Source organism: Pinus tabuliformis, chromosome 9 (assembly GCF_031772625.1).
Source record: "Pinus tabuliformis cultivar Carrire ecotype Pingquan chromosome 9, CPIR1, whole genome shotgun sequence".
Taxonomy (NCBI): Eukaryota; Viridiplantae; Streptophyta; class Pinopsida; order Pinales; family Pinaceae; genus Pinus; species Pinus tabuliformis.
The window spans coordinates 1,471,372,279-1,471,395,119 of NC_142307.1; the positions used below are offsets into that span (position 1 = coordinate 1,471,372,279).

At 34.9% G+C, this 22,841-nt stretch overlaps 1 protein-coding gene across 1 annotated transcript in view; it reads left to right on the top strand.

Annotated features, from left to right (window-relative positions):
• The window catches only part of LOC149154165 (metacaspase-1-like), a 35,536-nt gene extending 16,904 nt beyond the window's left edge, over nucleotides 1–18,632 (top strand). Inside the window, exon 4 of the mRNA XM_089439432.1 lies at nucleotides 18,526–18,632. Coding sequence (XP_089295558.1) covers nucleotides 18,526–18,585 — 60 coding nt within the window. The 3' untranslated portion in view covers nucleotides 18,586–18,632. The remainder of the gene's footprint in view (nucleotides 1–18,525) is intronic.
• The last annotated feature ends 4,209 nt before the right edge of the window (nucleotides 18,633–22,841 follow it).

The following is a 22,841-nucleotide window of genomic DNA, read 5'->3' on the forward strand; positions in this document are numbered from 1 at the left end:
TTTGGGATAGGAGACCCATTTGGAATATGGCCCGATTGTCAGTTATCTTAAAGATATTCCTTGGTTCTGACTGTCAGCAAGAGAGAGGAGTGCAAATGTGCTTTCAAAAAGAAAGGGGTGTGCCTAGTGAGTGTTCAGTCATATGTGTGTCAAAGTTCTTTCACTGCAGAGGGGACAAGAAGTGATCCTCTAAGAGGGATGTAGTAGTATCATCCTAGAACAGATACACATAAATAGGAAGGATCTATACAAGATTAAGTGGAATAGTCCACAAAGATGTGATGGTGATTGTAGCCATTCTAAGAAGGAATATTTTTCTAATATCCAGTGGAATAGTCCACAAGGATGCGACAATGATAATAGAAATTACAACACATTCTCAATATGATAGGTACCAAAATAATCAAAATAGCTCAACTAGTTTAGCACAAATGAAAGCAAACATGAATTACAAATATTCACATAATAAGTTTACAAATATCCATATTCTGTGCATGAATAACGTGTTGGCCATAAGGCTTCCTATATTAACCAAAATTTCCAAGACACATGTATACAATGAACACCACTAGCTCCAATAGTGGAGCGTTGGAGCCATTCTTTGCTCCTCAAAGGAACTAGCTTATCTCTCTAATGCCTTGTGGTAAGAGCAAAGGTGAAAAGTCCCTTTCTCTTATCATGAGGTTGTATATATAATAATGAGGAGGTGATGCTTCACATTCCTTGTGACTCTTCATCTACCCTCATGATTGTTTGACTTCCTATGAATTTTCAACTTTACATGACTCTTCATATTCCATACGTGTTCTTTGGACTTTCAATTGACAATATATTTTCAAAACATGAATTACATAATCGACCATAATGGTGTGGCATGTGGCAACTCATGACATGGCATGACATGAAACTGCTAACATGGACTGCTTGATGATGTGGCAATGTCAAGCCACTCCTGTTGTTGTGTGTTGCGTATCTGCTTAAGAATGATTTTATTTCCACCTCCACATGGTTTGGTGATAAGGAATCTTCAATGGTCTCAAGTCTTGAGTTGTGATCACAAACCATGTCCATTTTCTTTCTCTCGGTTGATTAGCTTGCATACTCAACTACAAAGATGTCTTTCAACATGTTTCCCTTCTTGATATCCTTCTTCGTCATCTTTCCATGGTATGATAAGGTACATGCATGTACAATTTACTCATGATGAGATGACATTAGTATGAAAACCCCTATCCTAAGATAGCGCATATTGATCCATTAGCTGAGACATAACTAGGTGACAAGATGGGAGACGGGCTCAGTGACTACGCAGTTGTGTAGCTCAAGATGTCAGGGGTGAACCTTGAGCCTTAAGACTCCACCATGCGCAATCCAATCTAGGTTGAGGAAGAAAACTGTGCAATTATGGAAGCTAGTGTGATGGGCTGAAGGGATGAGCATTGGATCATCACATTGCACAGTTTCGGGACACTAAGGAGAATGGACCATTTTTCAATTACATGAACTAGGGGCTCAAGGTATGAGCTTGAGGCTAGAGATTGTGCAAAGTGCAGTTAAGGCTAGGTTGGGAATATGGATTGTGCATTAGAGGAGCCAAAGTCAAGGTTTGAGCACTCGAACTACGCAGTGTAACAATCCTGGGATGTGGGAACTACGCATTGCATAGTTTCAAGAGGCGAGTTCACAGCTAGAGGACTAAGAGAGCCCAATGTGGAGTTTAGGGACGTCAAGTGAAGCTAGGTTGCTTGGTCGGGAAGCTTTTCAGAAATTGGCCAAGTGTGGGATTCCTAAGGTTGATGTGAACGGTAATAAGACTTCAACTGTGATCACACACATAGAATACTTGATGACATAATAACATGTATCATCTTGGACACATGAAAAATATGTTTCCCTTAGTGTGATAACTTTACAACAAAGTATGACAAGTGCAACACTAAAGATACACTTTGCGACGACTGTGACAACACTTGTTCGAAAATGCTTGAAACTTTCAAAATGAGAGTGGCATATGTTTAAATGGATAGATTAACTAATCTGAAAAAACGTAGCCCCTTGAAACCACGAGAATAGGCATATACATATTGTGCGACAGTTAACATGAGAAAAGATGAAAATTTTCCTATCTTACAAAAGGGACCAAAACATCTCAAAGAAACACATGGAATGAGTTTCATTGTTTGCAACAACAATGTACAAGACCAAGGAAGGCTCTGAAATTCAGTGTTGGCCAAAAATTTGGATGGTGTTGTAGCAATGACGAAACTTGGTGACACACTAGTAGAATTCCATATTCTTTGCCTTGGTTAACTCCTTTGTGCAAGGCTTCATCTCTTTGGGGAGTATTAATTCATTATGTATATTACTTTGGGCCCCCAACTTCCTGCATGAATAAACATGGTCCCCTTTATACCTTTCTCGACTGAACACAACATAAGATTCAATGGTATCACAATGTTTCCAGTTAGGAAGGGTAGTGTAGTTCATGAGCTTTACATTTTCAGAGTATGATTTTTCATCTCTGGTGTTCGTCCACTACTATTAGGCCTAGAGATACCCCAACGAAGTCATTATAGGAGTACAAACATTGCATCGCTACCAAGAACCCTCGAAAATATGCAAAAAATTGTTTTCCTCATCTCTCTCAGCAGGAAGCCTTTTTTGGTTTTCACCTTTATTTATTTATTTTATAGGATTGTGCATTGGCACTTATTCATTTTATGGACTGAAGAGGGACCTTGACTTATTGAGAGAAGGGAAGATTCTTCCTTAATAGAAGCATATAGAGACTTCTCATTTTGGTTTTCTCGTTTAGATTTTTCCCCTTTTCCTGTTTTATGGATTGGATAGGCGTGGAAACACTGAAACATAAAAACCGAGTGTGGGAATAAGGCTTCCTGAATAGACGTAAGTTCATTGTTTAACGAAAACTCTCCTCACGGACGAATCGTATTTTCCGTCAGAACTTCATTGACCAAAATATATAACCAAGATAAGGAAGATGGACCAAAGGTTAGCCAAATGTTTACGTTTCACAAGGCTCCCTTTTAATTCAACCACACACAAAGAAGTTCGACAACACGTTGACATGCAACATTTAATTACATCAAAAAAAAATAAAAAAATACTATGTACATAATGTTGGGCACAACCCTAGTTCATCAATGAAAGTAGTGTTTTGATTCTTGGTCATTGACGGTGAGAGAGTCAATGTTCACATCTAGTGATTGTAGAAGATATATGTGTTGGGAAAGATTTTTGTGAATAGTGAACGGTCCAATCTACAGGGATTGAAATTTGGTGTGTTTTCCTTTGTACTCATGCACTTTTTCCCACTTCAAGGCTAATTCACCCACAATAAAGTTATTTTTCCTTGAAAACTTCTTATCAAACCACCTCTTGTTGTAGCTCCAATGAAGGGAATTTTTTTTCTTTTTTTTTTCAGCCTTTCTTCCTATATCTTGTGTAGAGTGTCCATCCTATGCTGAACTAATAAACATGACATTCCCTGGGATTCCTTCGAAATCTAGAGAGTAGGAAAGTATATTTTAGGAGGAAGAATGACTTATTTTCCATACACTAGGAAGTAAGAAGAGGTTTTTAGAGAGGGATTTGGCAAGACTTGATCAATCCATAAGGAATTTACCAAAGAAGATATTTTTGATGATACAAATAAGTTTCTTATTTGTGGACTCAGCGAGACCATTCCCCCATGGATAGTAGTTAGCATAATGTTTCAATACGATTCCATTTTCTAATGAAAAATCATATAGTTTTAGCGATGAAAAATATGTTGCATTATCGAAAACAAGCGAAGTTGAAATGTCAAACCTAGAAATGATATTCTACCTAAGGAGGTTGATGACTTATTAATCATTCACCTATTTGAGCAAAACTACTTCTGTCCAATATGTGAAGTAGTATGTACTAGTGAGAATATAGTGATTTTTATTTGACGAATGCAAAAATATTTCAAATGAAATCCAAACCCCACTGTAGAAATGGTTATTCCATTATCATAGGTTGCAATGGGTCAACTGACTTCTTGTTTCGATCAACAAACCTTTGACAAATAGGAAACTTGTAGGCATTAGCATGAGAATATTTGGATAATGTAGGCTAATAGAAACTAACCCGCATAACCATATACACTATTGTGCTACCCAGAAAGTGTACCCTGGTTGGTCCATCATAGATATCACGCTATACTTTCTCTGAATCGCGTGCTTCCAGGAACCTGAGCAATACTCCATTATGATGCTTTCTAAAAATCACCCCATGCACGAACTGGTAAGATAATGCTTTAATTATAGGTTCCCTCTTCTACGGTGTTGATAAATGAGAGGGAACGATGTCATGCTCAAGGTATTGGAAAATGTACACATACCAAGAGTTTGCGATCATAGTGGGGGAGGCTTTCTTGACATTGTACATTTCGTTCTCCATCTCCCATCCTAAAGGGTCTTCTTTTTTTACATCCACTAATTATTCTGCTCTCCGATAAGGAATGTGGCCCTTGATTGTGAGAAATAGTTTGAACTGCAAGTCGTACTCCCATAAACCAATCATCCAATTCACTCTTCTTTCTCCCATCTCTTATTGAATGAATAGTGATATGACTGCTAGGTGCAGAACAACAATGATACAATGATTTTTTAAGAGATAGGGTCATAAATGCTTCACTGCCTTATAAACTACATATTCTTTATTGTCAATGGTAGGATAGCTCAGTTTAGGTCCCTAGAGGATAGCACTCATGAAATATATTGGCCACTCATTGTTTTGATCATCCTTTTGCGTAAGAAAAACAATGAGAGAAGTGTCAGAAGCGAAGGTGTATAGTAAGAAATATTTTTTGAAATATGGGTTGTACACAGTGGGTGCTTTTACAATGGCTTGCTTAATACATGAGAAATCATTATTTTCCATTTTATTTCATTTGTATATCACATCCTTCTTAATCATCTCCAGTATAGGCTTCACGATGTGAGCGTAATCGGAGATAATTTGCAGAGGAAGTTGATTTTCCCTTGGAAAGACTGCATAGCTTTCTTATTCACAAGGAATAGAAAGATGGAAATGGTGTTTCTTAATGATATGATGACAAATGCATGTAGTTTTATGTATGCATAGGCATGTGTTAACTCAATATGCACCAATTTGTGTTACCAATATGAGCATTCAAGAATAAAAAATCATCTAAGACATTTGATTACCTAAAATATTTTAGTTATAGGCAAGAGTTGTTAAAATATGTCCTAAAATCTAGCCATTAACAATGGCTAAGGTTGTCTTGCATGGAAAGAGGGGGAGGGAATGGATTTTCATTAATCCTGAAGGAATAATTGAATTTAGTTATGCTTTGGGGCTAGGCCAAAAGACTAATAACCAAGCTGAAGCTTATGGAATGCTCTTGGGACTAATCCTGGCGCAAAGAAATGGGATAAAAAAGATTCAGGTGTTAGGAGACTCCATAATCATTTTAAGGCATATGATTAACTCTTCAAAGGCTAAGATCTCTAACCTGAATAAAATCATTATGAGAGCCCAAAACTTTCTCCTTGCTTTTGACTCGGTGACCTTTTGTCATGTCTTGATGGGAAATAATCATGATGCTGGTAGACAGGCCAATAAGGCAAGCCATATGGAGGAGGAAAAATGTGTAATAAATGATGTTGTGAGCATGAAAAAATTTCTTAAGAAAATGAAGAGAGATATTTGTAGGTGGGAAATAAAGTCTCAAAGGATAGCTATGGAAGTGAAAAAGTTGCATCTAACATACGATAATGATATGAAACCCCCCCTTATCTCGCAGATCTCTCTTGGCATCTTCCTCCCCCCACCCCCCCCCTTCCTATCCTTACCCCCATCCATCCCGCCTCCCTTCACCTTCCTCCCATTCCCTATCCCCTTCCTCATTACGCTCCCCTTCCCCGTTCCCTATGACCCCTCCCCTTTCTAACCACCACCTCTACGTTATAACCACCACCCTGGGTTCCTCCTCCCCCTGTTGCATCACCCTCTACAAGCTCTTGCTAGCCATGTGGACTTGTGGCAAGCCAGACATCCTTACTCTCTTGAAACATGGCATCCCATGGAAATTGTGTACCACACTTGTTTCAAGATTAAATCACGGTGTGCGACATCACCATTTTTGCCTTGCTTCTTGGAAAATTGGACGGTGCATCACCTCGAGCATCTGCAAGGATTTGATTTTTACGGAGAAATATTTAAATCAAGACTTGAGTGAATTCAAGTTCGCTCATGGGAGAATTGTGGGGATGCCTGATAGAGATCAGGAGCTTGGTGGGAACTTAATGGAGGAGGGTGGAATTATGATGGAGTACTCATGGGATCTTGATTACAATAATCTCCTTGATCTTCTCTGCATCACTTTGTGGTCAGGGAACAGGAATAAAGTGTAAACTGGTATTTGGATTTTGTATGTTTTAAGGTTTGAGAGTGGGGCAATGACCTCTGCGAAAGCCTGGTGGCTAGAACCTAGGCTGATGTGTATCAATTTCAGTGTCACGGAGGCCGGGAATTATGTTGTGAAGAGTCGGAATGAGGGTTAGAAGGTCTGTCTATCTGAGGTTTGAAAGGAAAATAAAGAAATTTTGAGTATAATTGAAGGTCACAGATGTTGGGCTTTAGTTTGTCTGAGTGTTTGCAGTAAGAATGGATTTGGAATACTGAGTGGGTTCATAACTCTCTCCAGAAGAGGAAGGAGAATTGGAGTAGGCATGAGGTTGGGCAGTGTATACCTGTCGAGGATTAGGGCAGTCTGTTGTGGGCAAGAGAGGGTGCCTGGTTGTGGAAGATCGTGAGAAAAAGTTCCAATTTATGGAGCATGATAAAAAGTGAGATTTCGGAAGCCAACATGTAGGGTATTGAAGACAGTTCTTGGTCGGGCACGTGGGGAAGCCAGAGGCCGAGGTCTGGTGGGCTGAGGACCTATTCCTCGATGCACGGTGATAGATATAAACCCGCCTGTCTCACCTATGTTCATGATCATGGCGACCTATGGGAAGCACTGTCAAAACTCCAACACAACATGCCTCAACAAATGCATGAGAACATGACCATGCAGGAAAGGGAAATTGAGAATAAAAAACGCATTAGGAAACTTGAGGACAAAGTGGATGCACTGTGTCATCATCTCGAAAATTTGAATATCAAGGTGGAAGCCATGGAGGGAGGTATGTAGGCAAACTTGGAGGGTGTGACAGACCAAGAGAATTCCAAAGACTCAAAAGACGCCTCCCCAGGCTTGGATCTAAACAACCCAACTCTTATGGATATCTGACCACCTTTGTATTGGTTTTGTTTTTGTTTTATCAAAATGATGAACTGTAAATGTGTATACCTCTTATTTCATTTATGTCGAAGTTATAGTTGTAGATATCCCAGAATGGGAAATTTTTTGTAAGAAGGACAACCATATCTACTGCAATAGTCTAGATGGACCAAGAATTTTTATCAACTTGTTGAAGCATGGATCAATTAATGTAAAGAACCGATTTTGTTGCGAATGGGCATGACTTTTTTAATATAAAATATAGTCATTCCAATTTAAAAAAATTGCAAAGGTTGTAGAAGAATTTTTTAAAATTTGACTAATATTATAAGACTAAAAACCTCCTGAAAAATATCCACTACAAAGTGCTTGTAGGAATTTATAGGGTAAGTTCCTCAGACAGAACACCAAAGGACACCACTCACAAATAGATCACAGATCAATACACCAGTACTTTTGACGTGGTTAAAACCATCAAAGAGGGAAACAGTCCACGGCCTGAGCCAACGCGGCCACTTCAGGCAATTTATTAATAAAAGAATGAAAATTTACATAAGCTTCTCTCATGAACGATTAACCTACAAATGACCCTCCATGCTCTTTAAATAGAGATCATGGACCAATCGGGTGCTAAGCCATGGATCAAGTGTCGGTAATACCAAGGAGAGAATGAACCGTCAGATCACTACATATCGTGACCGTTGGATTGTAAGTTACAAAATATACATAGTAAAGAAACACACTTTACCAAACTCTATACTAGACCAAGTTATACTTAACTATTTCCTATGTGTCAGAATATCCTAACATCCCCCCTTAAGAACAACTTGGGATAGGATTGAAGGATTTATAAATATGACACAATAGGAGAAGGAAGGAGGCACTAGAGCCTATCCCCCCTTAGTGACAACTTCCTGAACTCCAACCATAAATCGAAGTTTACTGAACTTCGCCTCTGTGAGAGCCTTTGTAAAGATGTCTGCAACTTTATCATCTGTTGAACAATATTGCACTTCAAGAACATGGTCGTGAATGAGCTTTCTAATGAAGTGCATGTGCATTTCAATGTGTTTGCTACGCTGATGTTGGACTGGATATTTGCATAGTTGAATGGAACTTTGATTATCACACCAAAGTGTAGTCGCATGCTGCTTCTAAAAGCCAAACTCTAACAGGATCTGACGAAGCCACAAGGCTTCCTTACTGGCTTCTACGGCACCATGATATCTACTTCTGCTGAAGAAAGAGAAATGGCACCTTCTTTCTTGCAAGCCCATGTAATAGGTCCTGAACCAAGAGTGAACACATAACCTGCAGTAGAATTCCGATCATCAGGGTCACCAGCCCAATCGAAATCAGTGAAACCAACCAATAGAGGAGATGCTTCGGCACTGTAATGAATCCCAAACTGAACTGTACCTCGAACATAACGAATTATTCTTTTAGCTGCTTTCCAATGAATTTCACGTGGGTTTTGCATAAACCGAGCAATAGGGCCAACAAAAAAGGAAAGGTTAGGACGAGTATGGGTTAGATACAAAAGTTTTCCTACAAGTTGATGGTATAAGGTAGCATCAACTTCAGGAGAAGTACAAGTGACTGAAAGTTTGACTCCTGACTGAAATGGAGAAGGGGTTGGCTTATAGTCTTCCATGTGAAAATGGCGTAGAATATCACAGGCATACTTGGACTGGGAAAGGGAAATACCTTCCTTGGATTGCAAGACTTGAAGACTAAGAAAATAATGTAAGTGTCCTAAGTCTGTCATTTCAAACTTCCTTTTAAGGCTAGTCTTCACATGGTTTATAAGGTTGGGATCACTACCAGTCAAGATAAGATCATCAACATAAAGAACAAGAATGATAAGAGACTTGCCCACTTTCTTGGTGTAGACAGTATTGTCAGAATGACACCTAGAAAAGCCATTTTCTAAAAGAAAGTTATCCATTTTGGCATACCAGGCTCGAGGAGCTTACTTGAGACCATAAAGGGATTTCTTAAGCCGACATACAAGGCTGGAGTCTGCTTGTATAAAGCCAATAGGTTGTTCCATGTAGATTTCTTCATGAAAGTCCCCATGAAAGAAGGCGAATTTAACATCCATCTGATGGACTTCCCATTTGAAAGAGGCGGCAAGGGACAGAACAAGGCAGATAGAGTTCATTTTGGCAATAGGGGAGAAGGTTTCAGTGTAGTCAATGCCTTCAACTTGTTGAAAACCCTTAGCAACAAGACACGCTTTGTGTTTATCAACTTTCCCATCTGGTCCATACTTGGTTCTGTAAACCCATTTGCATCTAAAAAGTTTTCGTCCCTTTGGTAGAGGAACAAGATCCCATGTATCATTTGCCAATAATGAATGATTTTCTTCATTCATAGCTTCTTCCCAATCTGAATGGCCTGAAGCTTCTGCAAAGGTGTCAGGATCATAATTCACTGAAGCTTGAGCCAGTAAAGAAGAGGCTCTATCAAACTGAGAATGTGTACGTCGCTGATCTGTAGGATCACCGACAAGATCACCTGTTGCATCCCGAGTAGCACGGACCCATTTTGGAAGCTGAGGAGCTGAAGAAGGATCCTGAGAAGGTGGGGGAGGATTGTCATCCTCGCTTTCATCATCTGAAGAAGAAATATTTTCAAAAGTAGAAGAGATAGGAAGAGGTGGCACATCCACCGAACTAGGCTCGTAGGCCGATATATTTTTAGCAAACTTTACATCTCTTCTAATGATAACATTCTTGGACTTAAGTGGAATAAGTCTATATCCTTTGACATCTTCATAATATCCAACAATAATACATTTTTCACTCTTAGGCTCTAAAGCTTTACGTTTCTCATCTGGAATATGGGCCCATGCTTCACTTCCAAAAACACGAAAGTGACTTACATATGGTTTAATTGAGCTCCATGCTTCTTCTGGAGTGATATTCTTTAAAACCTTAGTAGGAGTGCGATTTACTATGTAATTTGCACAGTTAATTGCTTCTGCCCAATAATTAAGACTAAGTCCTTTATATTGAAGCATACAATTATCCATTTCCTTTAAGGTGCAATTCTTCCTTTTAGCTACACCATTTTGTTGTGGAGTATATGGAACAGTATGTTGCATTTGAATTCCATGCTCAGTACAAAAGTTGATGAAGTTGTTTTTAACATATTCTCCACCATTATCAGATCTTAGCTTAAGAATTTGATGTCCAGATTGTTTTTCAACAAATGCCTTAAAGGCCAAGAACATGTTAAATACTTCACTCTTGAGTTTTAAGAAGTATACCCAAGTGCGTCTGGAGAAATCATCAATGAATGTTAAGAAATACTTGTAGCTAGAGAAGGAAACAACTGGAAGTGGACCACATAAATCATTATGCAAGAGCTATAAAGGGGCTGAGGCATGCCAAGAGGCACATTTTTCAAAACTGTCCCGATGATGTTTTCCGACTACACATCCAGAACAAACACCATCTCTACAAGATACCATTGGAAGACCTGTCACCATATTTTCTTTACATAGATTCTGAAGAGAGCGATAGTTTAAGTGACCAAATCGCTCATGCCAAAGTTTGCTCACTTCATCATTATGAGCAACAAATACTGAGGGAAGATTTGATGACCCAAAGTTGTGAAAGTTTTACAACCTTGTAGAATCATCAGCAATGCCAGTAGCTAAAATCTGTCTAGGATCTCTTAGGTCCTTAATTACAACATCGTGAGGTGAAAACTCAACGACTTTACCTTCACCTGTATGAGTTATCTAATATACAGATAGAAGGTTGCAGGATAAGGTTGGAACACATTATACATCATTAAACGGACCATTCTCTAGATGAACAGTTCCATTCCCTACAACACTAAGAGATCTATCATCACCAACATATATATTTTTGGTGTTACAATCATTTGAAGAAGAAAACATGGCTTTGTTTTTTGCCATGTGATAAGAAGCTCCAGAATCAATGAGCCACTCATGAGAATGAGAAGAAGAAGATACATTTAGTGCATAGCCAGATCGAGATGCTTGACAACCACATGCAGAAAGTGCCATTCCTGAAGATGAAGTTGAAGTTGAAGAGTGTTCCAAATGGATGTTATGCTTCTTCATTGCTGCTTCCAAGGCTTCCATCTTCTTAAAGCATTTGGATTCTAAGTGGCCATCTCAATTACAAAAGTTGCAATGTCTATCAGTCTCCTTCCCTTTGTTTTTATTTGTCTTATCATTTTGTTGAAATGATTTTTCATTTTGAGGCTGAAATTGCTTAGGACCCTTGTTTGGTTTAGGACCATTCTTTTTAGGATACAAATTCTTATGATTCTTTGGATTTGGTTGCTGCTGGGCGGCTAACGCTTTCTTAGAAGAGTTTCCAAGATTAAGAAGACCAAGGTGTAAGAGTTTTTCTTGTTCTCTTATTAAAGAATAACAAAAAGAATCAAAGGAATGGGACTTGAAGTCTTGTCCTTGAGAAATGAAGGCTTCTCTTGTAGAATGGAAGGTGGAAACAAACACAGAGTAGGCTGGTCCCAACTTAGTAAGAATGGAATAGATAAGGTTTATCTTCTTTCTTAACCTTAACACCTTCCAAGAGAAGTCTAAGGGTCTTGAACTTGGACAAAAAATCTTCAATGCAAGAAAAATTATTGGGGTCCAATGTAAGCAACTCATTTTCAAGTTGATGGGCTCTAAGTTCATTTTTAATTCCAAAGACTTTAGTAATCTGTTTCATTGCTTCATGAGGAGTATCAAGTTCTGCAATATGGAATCTAAGATCTGGAGAAATAGACATCCCTATCAACCCACGTGCTTGATCTTGCCTATTTTCCCATTTAGCTACCTTATCTTCATCTTTTGGTTTGGTTTCTTGGCCTGTGGCTATTCTGTAGAGACCTTTACTTCTAAGTAAATCCACAATGTAGGACCACCATTGGAAGTAGTTGGTGTTGTCAAGAATAACTTGGCATGGAATTTCCATTTTAACAGAAACTGAAGCTATATATGCTAAAACTAAGTGTTCCAATGGAAAGATCTCGAAAAATTAGGCTGTTTCAAAAAAACCGGTTCTGAAAACGGCTTCTGGATGAAGAAGTTATGGCTTTTTGAAGAAAATTTGATGAAGTCATCGACGAAGTGCGAGAATGTGCGGAAATGAAAAATTCGCCCCCACAAAAAGGAGACTTGAACTCAAGACCTATACTCTCATAAATTAGCTTTGGACCAAGTGAGATATACAAGAAGTTTGAGAGAGAGAGAGAGAGGGGGGGGGGGGGGGGGGGGGGGGGGGGGTGGGTTGAAGCTTTGGGTTGCGTGCTTGCTTTGAGAAAGCTCGTTTTTCCCTACAAAACAAAAAACAAAAAACCCAACGCAGACATACAAAAAAAATGAACCTTGCGGCTCGAAGTTAGCTTTACCCGGAAACTAAATATTTTCCTCAATGTTTCTGATTTTCCGAGATCACACTAAGGCGCAGCGGAAAAGAGCATACGCATGAGAAAAATCCTTCCTTTCTGTTCCTCATTTGCCCAGATCGCACAGAGTCATGGGGCAAAGAGCATACGCAGAAATGAAAGGTATAGATTTGGTAATAAAAAAGGCTAAACAAACCGAAACCGAAATAAAAAGAGAGAAAATAATTGTAAACTACAAATAAACACTGTATACCTCCAGATCTTAAAAATGACGCAGCTAGGGCTACCGGAAACCTTTTCGCGTGAAACGAAAGGGGTTCCTCACTGGAATAGATGCTCCCAACACAACAGAGCAGTCCTCTCGGCCTAAAAGCTATCAAAAACACTAGATCTAGGAAATTGTAGTCGGATGCAGTTCTACCGGCTTCAGATTTGGATCACCAACGGACGCGGCCCTCAAATAGCTCTGATACCATGTAGGAATTTACAGGGTAAGTTCCTCAGACAAAACACCAAAGGACACCGCTCACAAATAGATCACAGATCAATACACCAGTACTTTTGGCATGTTAAAACGCTCAAAGAGGGAAACAGTCCACGGCCTGAGCCAACGCGGCCACTTCAGGAAATTTACTAATAAAAGAATGAAAATTTACATAAGCTTCTCTCATGAATGGTTAACCTACAAATGACCCTCCATGCTCTTTAAATAGAGATCATGGACCAATCGGGTGTTAAGCCACGGATCAGGTGTCGGTAATACCGAGGAGAGAATGAACCGTCGAATCACTACATATCGTGACCGTCGGATTGTAAGTTATAAAATGTACATAGTAAAGAAACACACTTTACCTAACTCTATACTAGACCAAGTTATACTTAACTATTTCCTATGTGTCGGAATATCCTAATAGTGCTTTCCTTATAGTGAAATACAATGGTTTAGTAATTTATTCATTTCTTTGGTGAAGTTTCCAAAGATCAATAATTAGGGGAGGATGTGAATTGATTTTCATTTTGTTTATTGGTATATCTTATTTGGAGATTTCTTCAAATTATGTGGCAAGCTTCCAGCACAATCTATTTGTTGCCATATTTTGTGGGTAACAATGTTACCAGCGAGAACTTTACCAAATATTCATTTTATGGATGTCCAATAAAATCATCATTTTGATGTTTATTTATTGAAAGTGGTGATGCAAGGTCTACTTTTTTTCTTTATTGCAGGGTAAAAATTCCAAGATTTGCCAACTATCCCATTAGAAACCAAATAACCTTATTACAAAAGGCATGAAAAACCAGGTTCAAATGTGAAGGTGGTGATGCAACATATATTTTTTTTTAATGGCTAAAATTAAAATATTTTCCAAAGATGAAATTAAATACCAAACATCATGACTATGAAAGCAAGAAAAAAGATGCTAAGATAAAAATTTGGTGATATAACATCACACATTTTATAGGGTTGAAATTAAAAAAAAAATCAACCATAGCATAAAATAACAAATATCATGACTATTAAAACCCCTAAAAATCAACATTTTCATTTTATCTATCTTCCTTCCTTTTCTTTAATTCTTGTTATTTAAATGTTTTTCCCTTTTATTTTATTTTGATTTACTTTTATATTTAAAATAACCAATTAATTAAACATTTTGCCCTTGAATATTTGCACCATAAAGAATAAAAATATGAAGTTGACAATAAATTTACAAGTTTCATTACATAATTTCCATTTATTTATTAATTTTTTAATAAATTACAATAAAAAAATTGAGAGAAACCTAGCGCGCACGCTCTCTCTCACTCATTACGAAAAACAATTTTTGGTCAAATCATGATCTTTGGTTATTTAAAATGCATTTTGGATTGCATTTATGGAATTAGGACCTTCGAAAACCCTTATGACACTTATATTATGGAGATTTCACAATTCAAACTAGTGATTCCAACGATTCTATGCCAATTTTTTGGCAAAATCAACTCGGAAATATGTCCTAAAACAATCTAAATGTATAAGCAGTAAACTACGAGGAAAGAAAACTTCAAAATGAAATATAAAAGTTTAGGACTCTTTTTCACTCTCTTTCCCCACACACACACACACATACACACATTAAAACACTTTTAGAAAAATAAATACTAAAAAAAAAAACACGCTTAAAATAATTTATAAAAAATCTTAAAATTAAAATTAAAAATAAATAAGTAAAAATTATTTATAAAAATTATAAATAAATAACGAAAAAAACAATGAACAATGTTGTTGTGGTAGGCAGGGAGGGGGGAAGGGAGATGCAATGTCAGGCATTTCCCCTCTTCCCACACAACCAACTTGAAGCTGCTACATAGCTAGAGCATGGGGTTGACCACATGAGTGGAAAGGAAATTCCCAACAATGCCCTCCTCGTGATGACTCTATTTGTTTTAATTTACTTTTGTATTTATAAACAATATTTTATATTGTTTATCTATTTAATTTATAATTGCTATGTGTACATGTTAAAACTATTTTTTTCTTTCTCTATTTGTTTAATTAAATGTGTTATTTTTAATGTGTGATTTTTTAAAGTTTTTAAATAATATATTATTGATGGTGCTACACCCGCCAACATTAAGAGGGTATCCCCGATATGTGGTCCCAATTAGATCTCACACCATTTGGGATAGGAGACCCATCTGGAATATGGCCCGATTGTCAGTTATCTTAAAGATATTCCTTGGTTCTCACTGTCAGCAAGAGAGAGGAGTGCAAATGTGCCTTCAAAAAGAAAGGGGTGTTCCTAGTGAGTGTTTGGTCATATGTGTGTCAAAGTTCTTTCACTGCAGAGGGGACAAGAAGTGAGCATCTAAGAGGGAGGTAGTAGTATCATCCTAGTAGAGATACACATAAGTAGAAAGGATCTATAGAAGATTAAGTTAAATAATCCACAAACATGTAATGGCGATTGCAGCCATTATAAGAAGGAATTTTTGTCGAATATCCAGCGGAATAGTCCACAAGGGTGCGACAATGATAATAGAAATTACAACACATTCTCAATATGATAAGTACCAAAATAATCAAAATAGCTCAACTAGTTTAGCACAAATGAAAGCAAACATGAATTACAAATATTCACATAATAGGTTTACAAATATCCATATTTCATGCATGAATAACATGTTGGCCATACGGCTTCCTATATTAAGAAAAATCTCCAAGACACATGTATACAATGAACACCACTTGCTCCAATAGTGGAGCGTTGGAGCCATTCTTTGCTCCTCAAAGGAACTAGCTTATCTCTCTAATGCCTTGTGGTAAGAGCCAAGGTGAAAAGTCCCTTTCTCTTATAATGAGGTTGTATATATAATAATGAGGAGGTGATGCTTCACATTCCTTGTGACTCTTCATTTACCCTCATGATTGTTTGACTTCCTATGAATTTTCAAATTTACATGACTCTTCATATTCCATACGTGTTCTTTGGACTTTCAATTGATAATACATTTTCAAAACATGAATTACATAATCCACCATAATGGTGTGGCATGTGGCAACTCATGAGATGGCATGACATGAAACTGCTGACATGGACTGCTTGATGATGTGGCAATGTCAAGCCACTTCTGTTGTTGTGTGTTGCATATCTTCTTAAGAATGATTTTATTTCCACCTCCACATGGTTTGGTGATAAGGAATCTTCAACGGTCTCAAGTCTTGAGTTGTGATCACAAACCATGTCCATTTTCTTTCTCTCAGTTGATTAGCTTGCGTAATCAACTACAAAGATGTCTTTCAACATGTTTCCCTTCTTGATATCCTTCTTCATCATCTTTCCATGGTATGATAAGGTACATGCATGTACAATTTACTCATGATGAGACGACATTAGTATGAAAACTCCTATCCTAAGATAGCGCATATTGATCCATTAGCTGAGACATAACTAGGTGACAAGATGCGAGATGGGCTCAGTGACTACGCAGTTGTGTAGCTCAAGATGTTAGGGTGAACCTTGAGCCTTAAGACTCCACCATGCGTAATCCAATCTGGGTTGAGGAAGAAAACTGTGCAATTATGGAAGCTAGTGTGATGGGCTGAAGGGATGAGCATTCGATCATCACATTGCACAGTTTTGAGACACCAAGGAGAATGGACCATTTTTCAATTACATGAACAAGGGGCTCAAGGGATGAGCTTGAGGCTAGAGATTGTACAAAGCGCAGTTAAGGCTAGGTTGGGAATATGGATTGCGCATTCCACCAAAGTCAAGGCTTGAGCACTCGAACTACGCAGTGCAACAATCCTAGGAGGCGGGAACTACGCATTGCATAGTTTCAAGAGGTGAGTTCATAGCTAGAGGACTGAGACAGCCCAATGTGGAGTTTAGGGACGTCAGGTGAAGCTAGGTTGCTTGGTCGGGAAGCTTTTGAGAAATTGGCCAAGTGTGGGATTCCTAAGTTTGATGTGAACAGTAATAAGACTTCGACTGTGATCACACACTTAGAATACTTGATGACACAATAACATATATCATCTTGGACACATGAACAATGTGTTTCCCTTAGTGTGATAACTTTACAACAACGTATGAAAGGTGCAACATTAAAGATACACTTTGCGACGACTGTGACGACACTTGTTCGACAATGCTTGAAACTTTCAAAATGAGAGTGACATATGTTTACATGGATAGATTAACTAATCTGAAAGAGGTAGCCCCTTGAAACCACGAGAACAGGCTTATACATATTGTGCGATAGTTAACATGAGAAAAGATGAAATTTTTCCTATCTTACAAAAGGGACCAAAACATCTGAAAGAAACACATGGAATGAGTTTCACTATTTGCAACGACAATGCACAAGACCAAGGAAGGCTTCAAAATTCAGTGTCGGCCAAAAATTTGGATGGTGTTGTAGCAGTGACAAAACTTGGTGACAGACTAGTAGAATTCCATCTTCTTTGCCTTGGTTAACTCCTTTGTGCAAGGCTTCATCTCTTTGGGGAGTATTAATTCATTATGTATATTACTTTGGGTCCCCAACTTCCTGCATGAATAAACATGGTCCCCTTTATACCTTTCTCGATTGAACACAACATAAGAATCAATGGTATCACAATGTTTCCAGTTGGGAAGGGTAGTGTAGTTCATGAACTTTACATTTTCAGAGTATGATTTTTCATCTCTGGTGTTCGTCCACTACTAGTAGGCCTAGAGATACCCCAGCGAAGTCATTATAGGAGTACAAACATTGCATCGCTACCAAGAACCCTCGAAAATACACGAAAAAGTTGCTTTCTTCATCTCTCTCAGCAGGAAGCCTTTTTTTCTTTCACCTTTATTTATTTATTTTATAGGATTGTGCATTGGCACTTATTCATTTTATGGACCGAAGAGGGACCTTGACTTATTGAGAGAAGGAGAGATTCTTCCTTAATTATAGAGACTTCTCATTTTGGTTTTCTCGTTTAGATTTTTCCCCTTTTCCTGTTTTATGGATTGGATAGGCGTGAAAACAATGAAACAAAACCGAGTGTGGGAATAAGGCTTCCTGAATAGACACAAGTTCGTTGTTTAACGAAAACTCTCCTCACGGACGGATCGTATTTTCCGTCAGAACTTCATTGACCAAAAGATATAACCAAGATAAGGAAGATGGACCAAAGGTTAGCCAAATGTTTAAGTTTCATAAGGCGCCCTTTTAATTCAACCACACACAAAGAAGTCAGACAACACGTTGACATGCAACGTTTATTTACATCATGAAATCAAAAAAAAAAAATAGAAAAAAAATACTATGTACATAATGTTGGGTACAACCCTAGTTCTTTTTATTTGTAGGAGCCACAATTATCGTTGTCTTATCCATTTGATGTCAGTGAGACGCCATTTTATTTGTGATGGAGGCAGGGTTGGAATTTGACAGGAAAAATGCCCATCATGAGGCATTTTGACTGTATTCTACGTTTAAAAATTTTGAAAAGACTTTTTTCGCTACGGGTTTTCAAGGGTATAGAACGTATTTTGGACGGTTCACTTTTTAAAAAAAACATCATTACTACCCTGTCAAACAACTAAAAACATGCCTGGCAGCAGTCCTGGAATTTGATCGGACATATTTACTCGTAATATATTTTATTGACTGGTCAATAATTAAGTGCTGTAATATTTGTTTTTATGGAAATAAATTAAGTTGTTTCTGATGAGATGTAATGTCAATATTTTATGAATGAATATAATGCTTTTTTCATTTGGGAAAAATTAAGTTCATGTTATTTAAAGTTATATGTAAGTTATATGTGTATATTTGATGGCAAGTATTGTTGTTATTAAGTTAATCAATAATTAATTGTTGTAATATTTGGAATTCACATTATAATATTTGTTTTTATTTAAATAAAATAACTTTATGTTGTTTATATTTAAATAAATCAAGTTATTTTATTGTGTTCGTTTTATTAAAAATTAAAATTTTATGTAGCTTTTATGTGATTATTATGGCACAAAGGATGGGTTATTATGGCAGAGAGGATGGGTAATGTGGAGGATAGCCTTTAATCAATTCTAAAGTTTTTTAGATGAAAATTTTTTCTTGGGAAGTTTTTTTTGGTTCACATTAGTGGAAGAAATCTACTTATTTTTATTGAAATTGTAACATTTGGTAATGAATCAAAATTCCAACCCTCAATGAAAAAATATTAACCATATAAATCAATCCCAAAAATAACAACATAAAATACATAAGTGTGTATATTTATAGAATTATGAGAGTAAGATTCAAAATGTTGATAGGTTAGTGTTCTTGCACTTTGGTGAAAGAGATAAAAAGTATTAATAAATAATATTATATTAAATTTGTACATTAAAAATGTATTTTATTTAAATTAAGAAAGACTATTTAGTTTTCAAAATTATTTATGATGTATGAAGGATTGTTAATAATGGGTTGTTTTTTTTTAATATAAAAAGAATAATTTACCATATTTAAAATATTTATTTATCATAAAATTTTGATAATTTTATATGTCGTATCGTATTTATTTTGTAATTTATATATAGAAAAATGTGAAAAATCATTTTAGAAATGATGAAAATTATAAATAAACATGGTAATTGTTAAATAGGGAGTCCATACAGGTGAAGATGGTTTTCGATAGAGGAGGAATAACCTGTTGAAGAGTTTTGTGAACCCAATGTTTCGGACTGCCAAGTGAGTCCATCATCAGGGGCGCGACAATAGATAATCTTTAATCAATGATGTGTCCATGAGCTGGGTTTTAGGGTATATATATCTAGGTATTTGAAGAATGGTGTGAGAAAATTAGGTCGGCCAAAGTGTTTACTAATGTATATATTTAAACTTTTAATTTTTAATTTTCTTTAACTTTTTTTAATTTTTTAGTTTAATTATATATTTTTGAAAAATATGTATATATATAAGTTTTAATTTAATTTAATTAATTATTTATTTATTTATTTGTTTGTTTATTTAATTATCTTTTTATTGTGATTATTAAATTATTATTAATTTTTATAACTTGTAATTTTTTTTTTTATAACCTTTAATTAAAGTTGTAAAAATTTTATTATTAATTTTTATAATTTATAATTTTTATTAATTTTTATAGCTTTAATTTATTAATTTTTTTTTTTTTAAGTTTAATTATATATTGTGAAAAATATGTATCTATATATAATTTAATTTAAATTTAATTAATTAATTATTTATTGGTTTTATTTTAATTTTAATTATTATGATTATTAGATTATTACTTTTTTATAACTTTTTAATTTTTATAACTTTTAATTTTTGATTAAAAGTTCTTTGTTTTATTTAATTATCTTATTAAAATTATTATTAATTTTTTTTTTAATAATGTATAATTTAATTATATATTTTCATAAAGATGATATTTAAATTAATTTAATTAATTAATTAATTAATTATTTGTTATGTTTAATTTTTTGTTTAATATGATTGTTAAATTATTATTAATTTTTATATATTTCAATTTCTTTCTTTTTTTTTATGATTTTTAATTTTAATTTAATTGTATACAAAAGGGTTTGATGAAATATGCATGGTTATTGTTATAATTATTGTATATATATGATATATTTTAATTTAATAAATCAATTAATTAATTAATTAATGTATGATTAGTTAATTAATTAATATATGATTAATTAATTTATTAATGTTTTATGATTTGATTAGGTTAATAGATTAAAGCTTAAGGAGGAAGGTTAAGAGAAGATTTTAAAATGATTGAAAGTTTTTGAGATAATCAGAGGGAAAGGGAAAACATAGGGAAAGGGTTAGTCTAGGTGGTGATTATTGTTTTTTATGATTTCTATTAAAGGTTTCCAAGTGTTACTCAATTTTAATCCATCATCACGGTTAAAATTATTTTTCCTTTTTTCTATTTCAATGGCTTCTTTAATTTTTCTTTTAAGACAGTGTTCTTCTTTTCTAACAAGTTTGGCTTTTTCCATGCAGATGTAATGAGAGGAAGAGTGAACATGTTCAGCTAAGGATGATTTAGAGATTCTTTCTCTTCTTAAGTCAGCAGAGTGTTCTTTAATTCTAACAGAAAGGGATCTACCAGTTTCACCTATGTATTCCTTGCCGCATGAGCAAGGAATCACATAGACACCTCTCTGAAGGTTAGGGTTTATGGGGTCTTTAACAGAGTTGAATAATTGTTTGATGGTGTTAGCTGGGGTGAAAGCAACATCAATGTTATGATTATTGAAAACTTTGGAAATTCTATCTGTGGTACCTTTTATGTATGGAAGGGAGACCTTATGAGTTGATAAATTTTGATCCTTAATATTAATGTTATTTTTCTTTAGGGATAGGTGCATGGCTCTCTTTATGGTATTTCTATTGTAGCCATTTAGTTCAAACACTTTGTGAAGGTGTCTATGTGATTCCTTGCTCATGCGGCAAGGAATACATAGGTGAAACTGGTAGATCCCTTTCTGTTAGAATTAAAGAACACTCTGCTGACTTAAGAAGAGAAAGAATCTCTAAATCAGCCTTAGCTGAACATGTTCACTCTTCCTCTCATTACATCTGCATGGAAAAAGCCAAACTTGTTAGAAAAGAAGAACAATGTCTTAAAAGAAAAATTAAAGAAGCCATTGAAATAGAAAAAAGGAAAAATAATTTTAACCGTGATGATGGATTAAAATTGAGTAACACTTGGAAACCTTTAATAGAAATCATAAAAAACAATAATCACCACCTAGACTAACCCTTTCCCTCTGTTTTCCCTTTCCCTCTGATTATCTCAAAAACTTTCAATCATTTTAAAATCTTCTCTTAACCTTCCTCCTTAAGCTTTAATCTATTAACCTAATCAAATCATAAAACATTAATAAATTAATTAATCATATATTAATTAATTAATTAATCATACATTAATTAATTAATTGATTGATTTATTAAATTAAAATATATCATATATATACAATAATTATAACAATAACCATACATATTTCATCAAACCCTTTTGTATACAATTAAATTAAAATTAAAAATCATAAAAAAAAAGAAAGAAATTGAAATATATAAAAATTAATAATAATTTAACAATCATATTAAACAAAAAATTAAACATAACAAATAATTAATTAATTAATTAATTAAATTAATTTAAATATCATCTTTATGAAAATATATAATTAAATTATACATTATTAAAAAAAAAAAAAAAAAAATTAATAATAATTTTAATAAGATAATTAAATAAAACAAAGAACTTTTAATCAAAAATTAAAAGTTATAAAAATTAAAAAGTTATAAAAAAGTAATAATCTAATAATCATAATAATTAAAATTAAAATAAAACCAATAAATAATTAATTAATTAAATTTAAATTAAATTATATATAGATACATATTTTTCACAATATATAATTAAACTAAAAAAAAAATAATAAATTAAAGCTATAAAAATTAATAAAAATTAATAATAAAATTTTTACAACTTTAATTAAAGGTTATAAAAAAAAAATTACAAGTTATAAAAATTAATAATAATTAATAATCACAATAAAAAGATAATTAAATAAACAAACAAATAAATAAATAATTAATTAATTAATTAATTAAATTAAATTAAAACTTATATATATACATATTTTTCAAA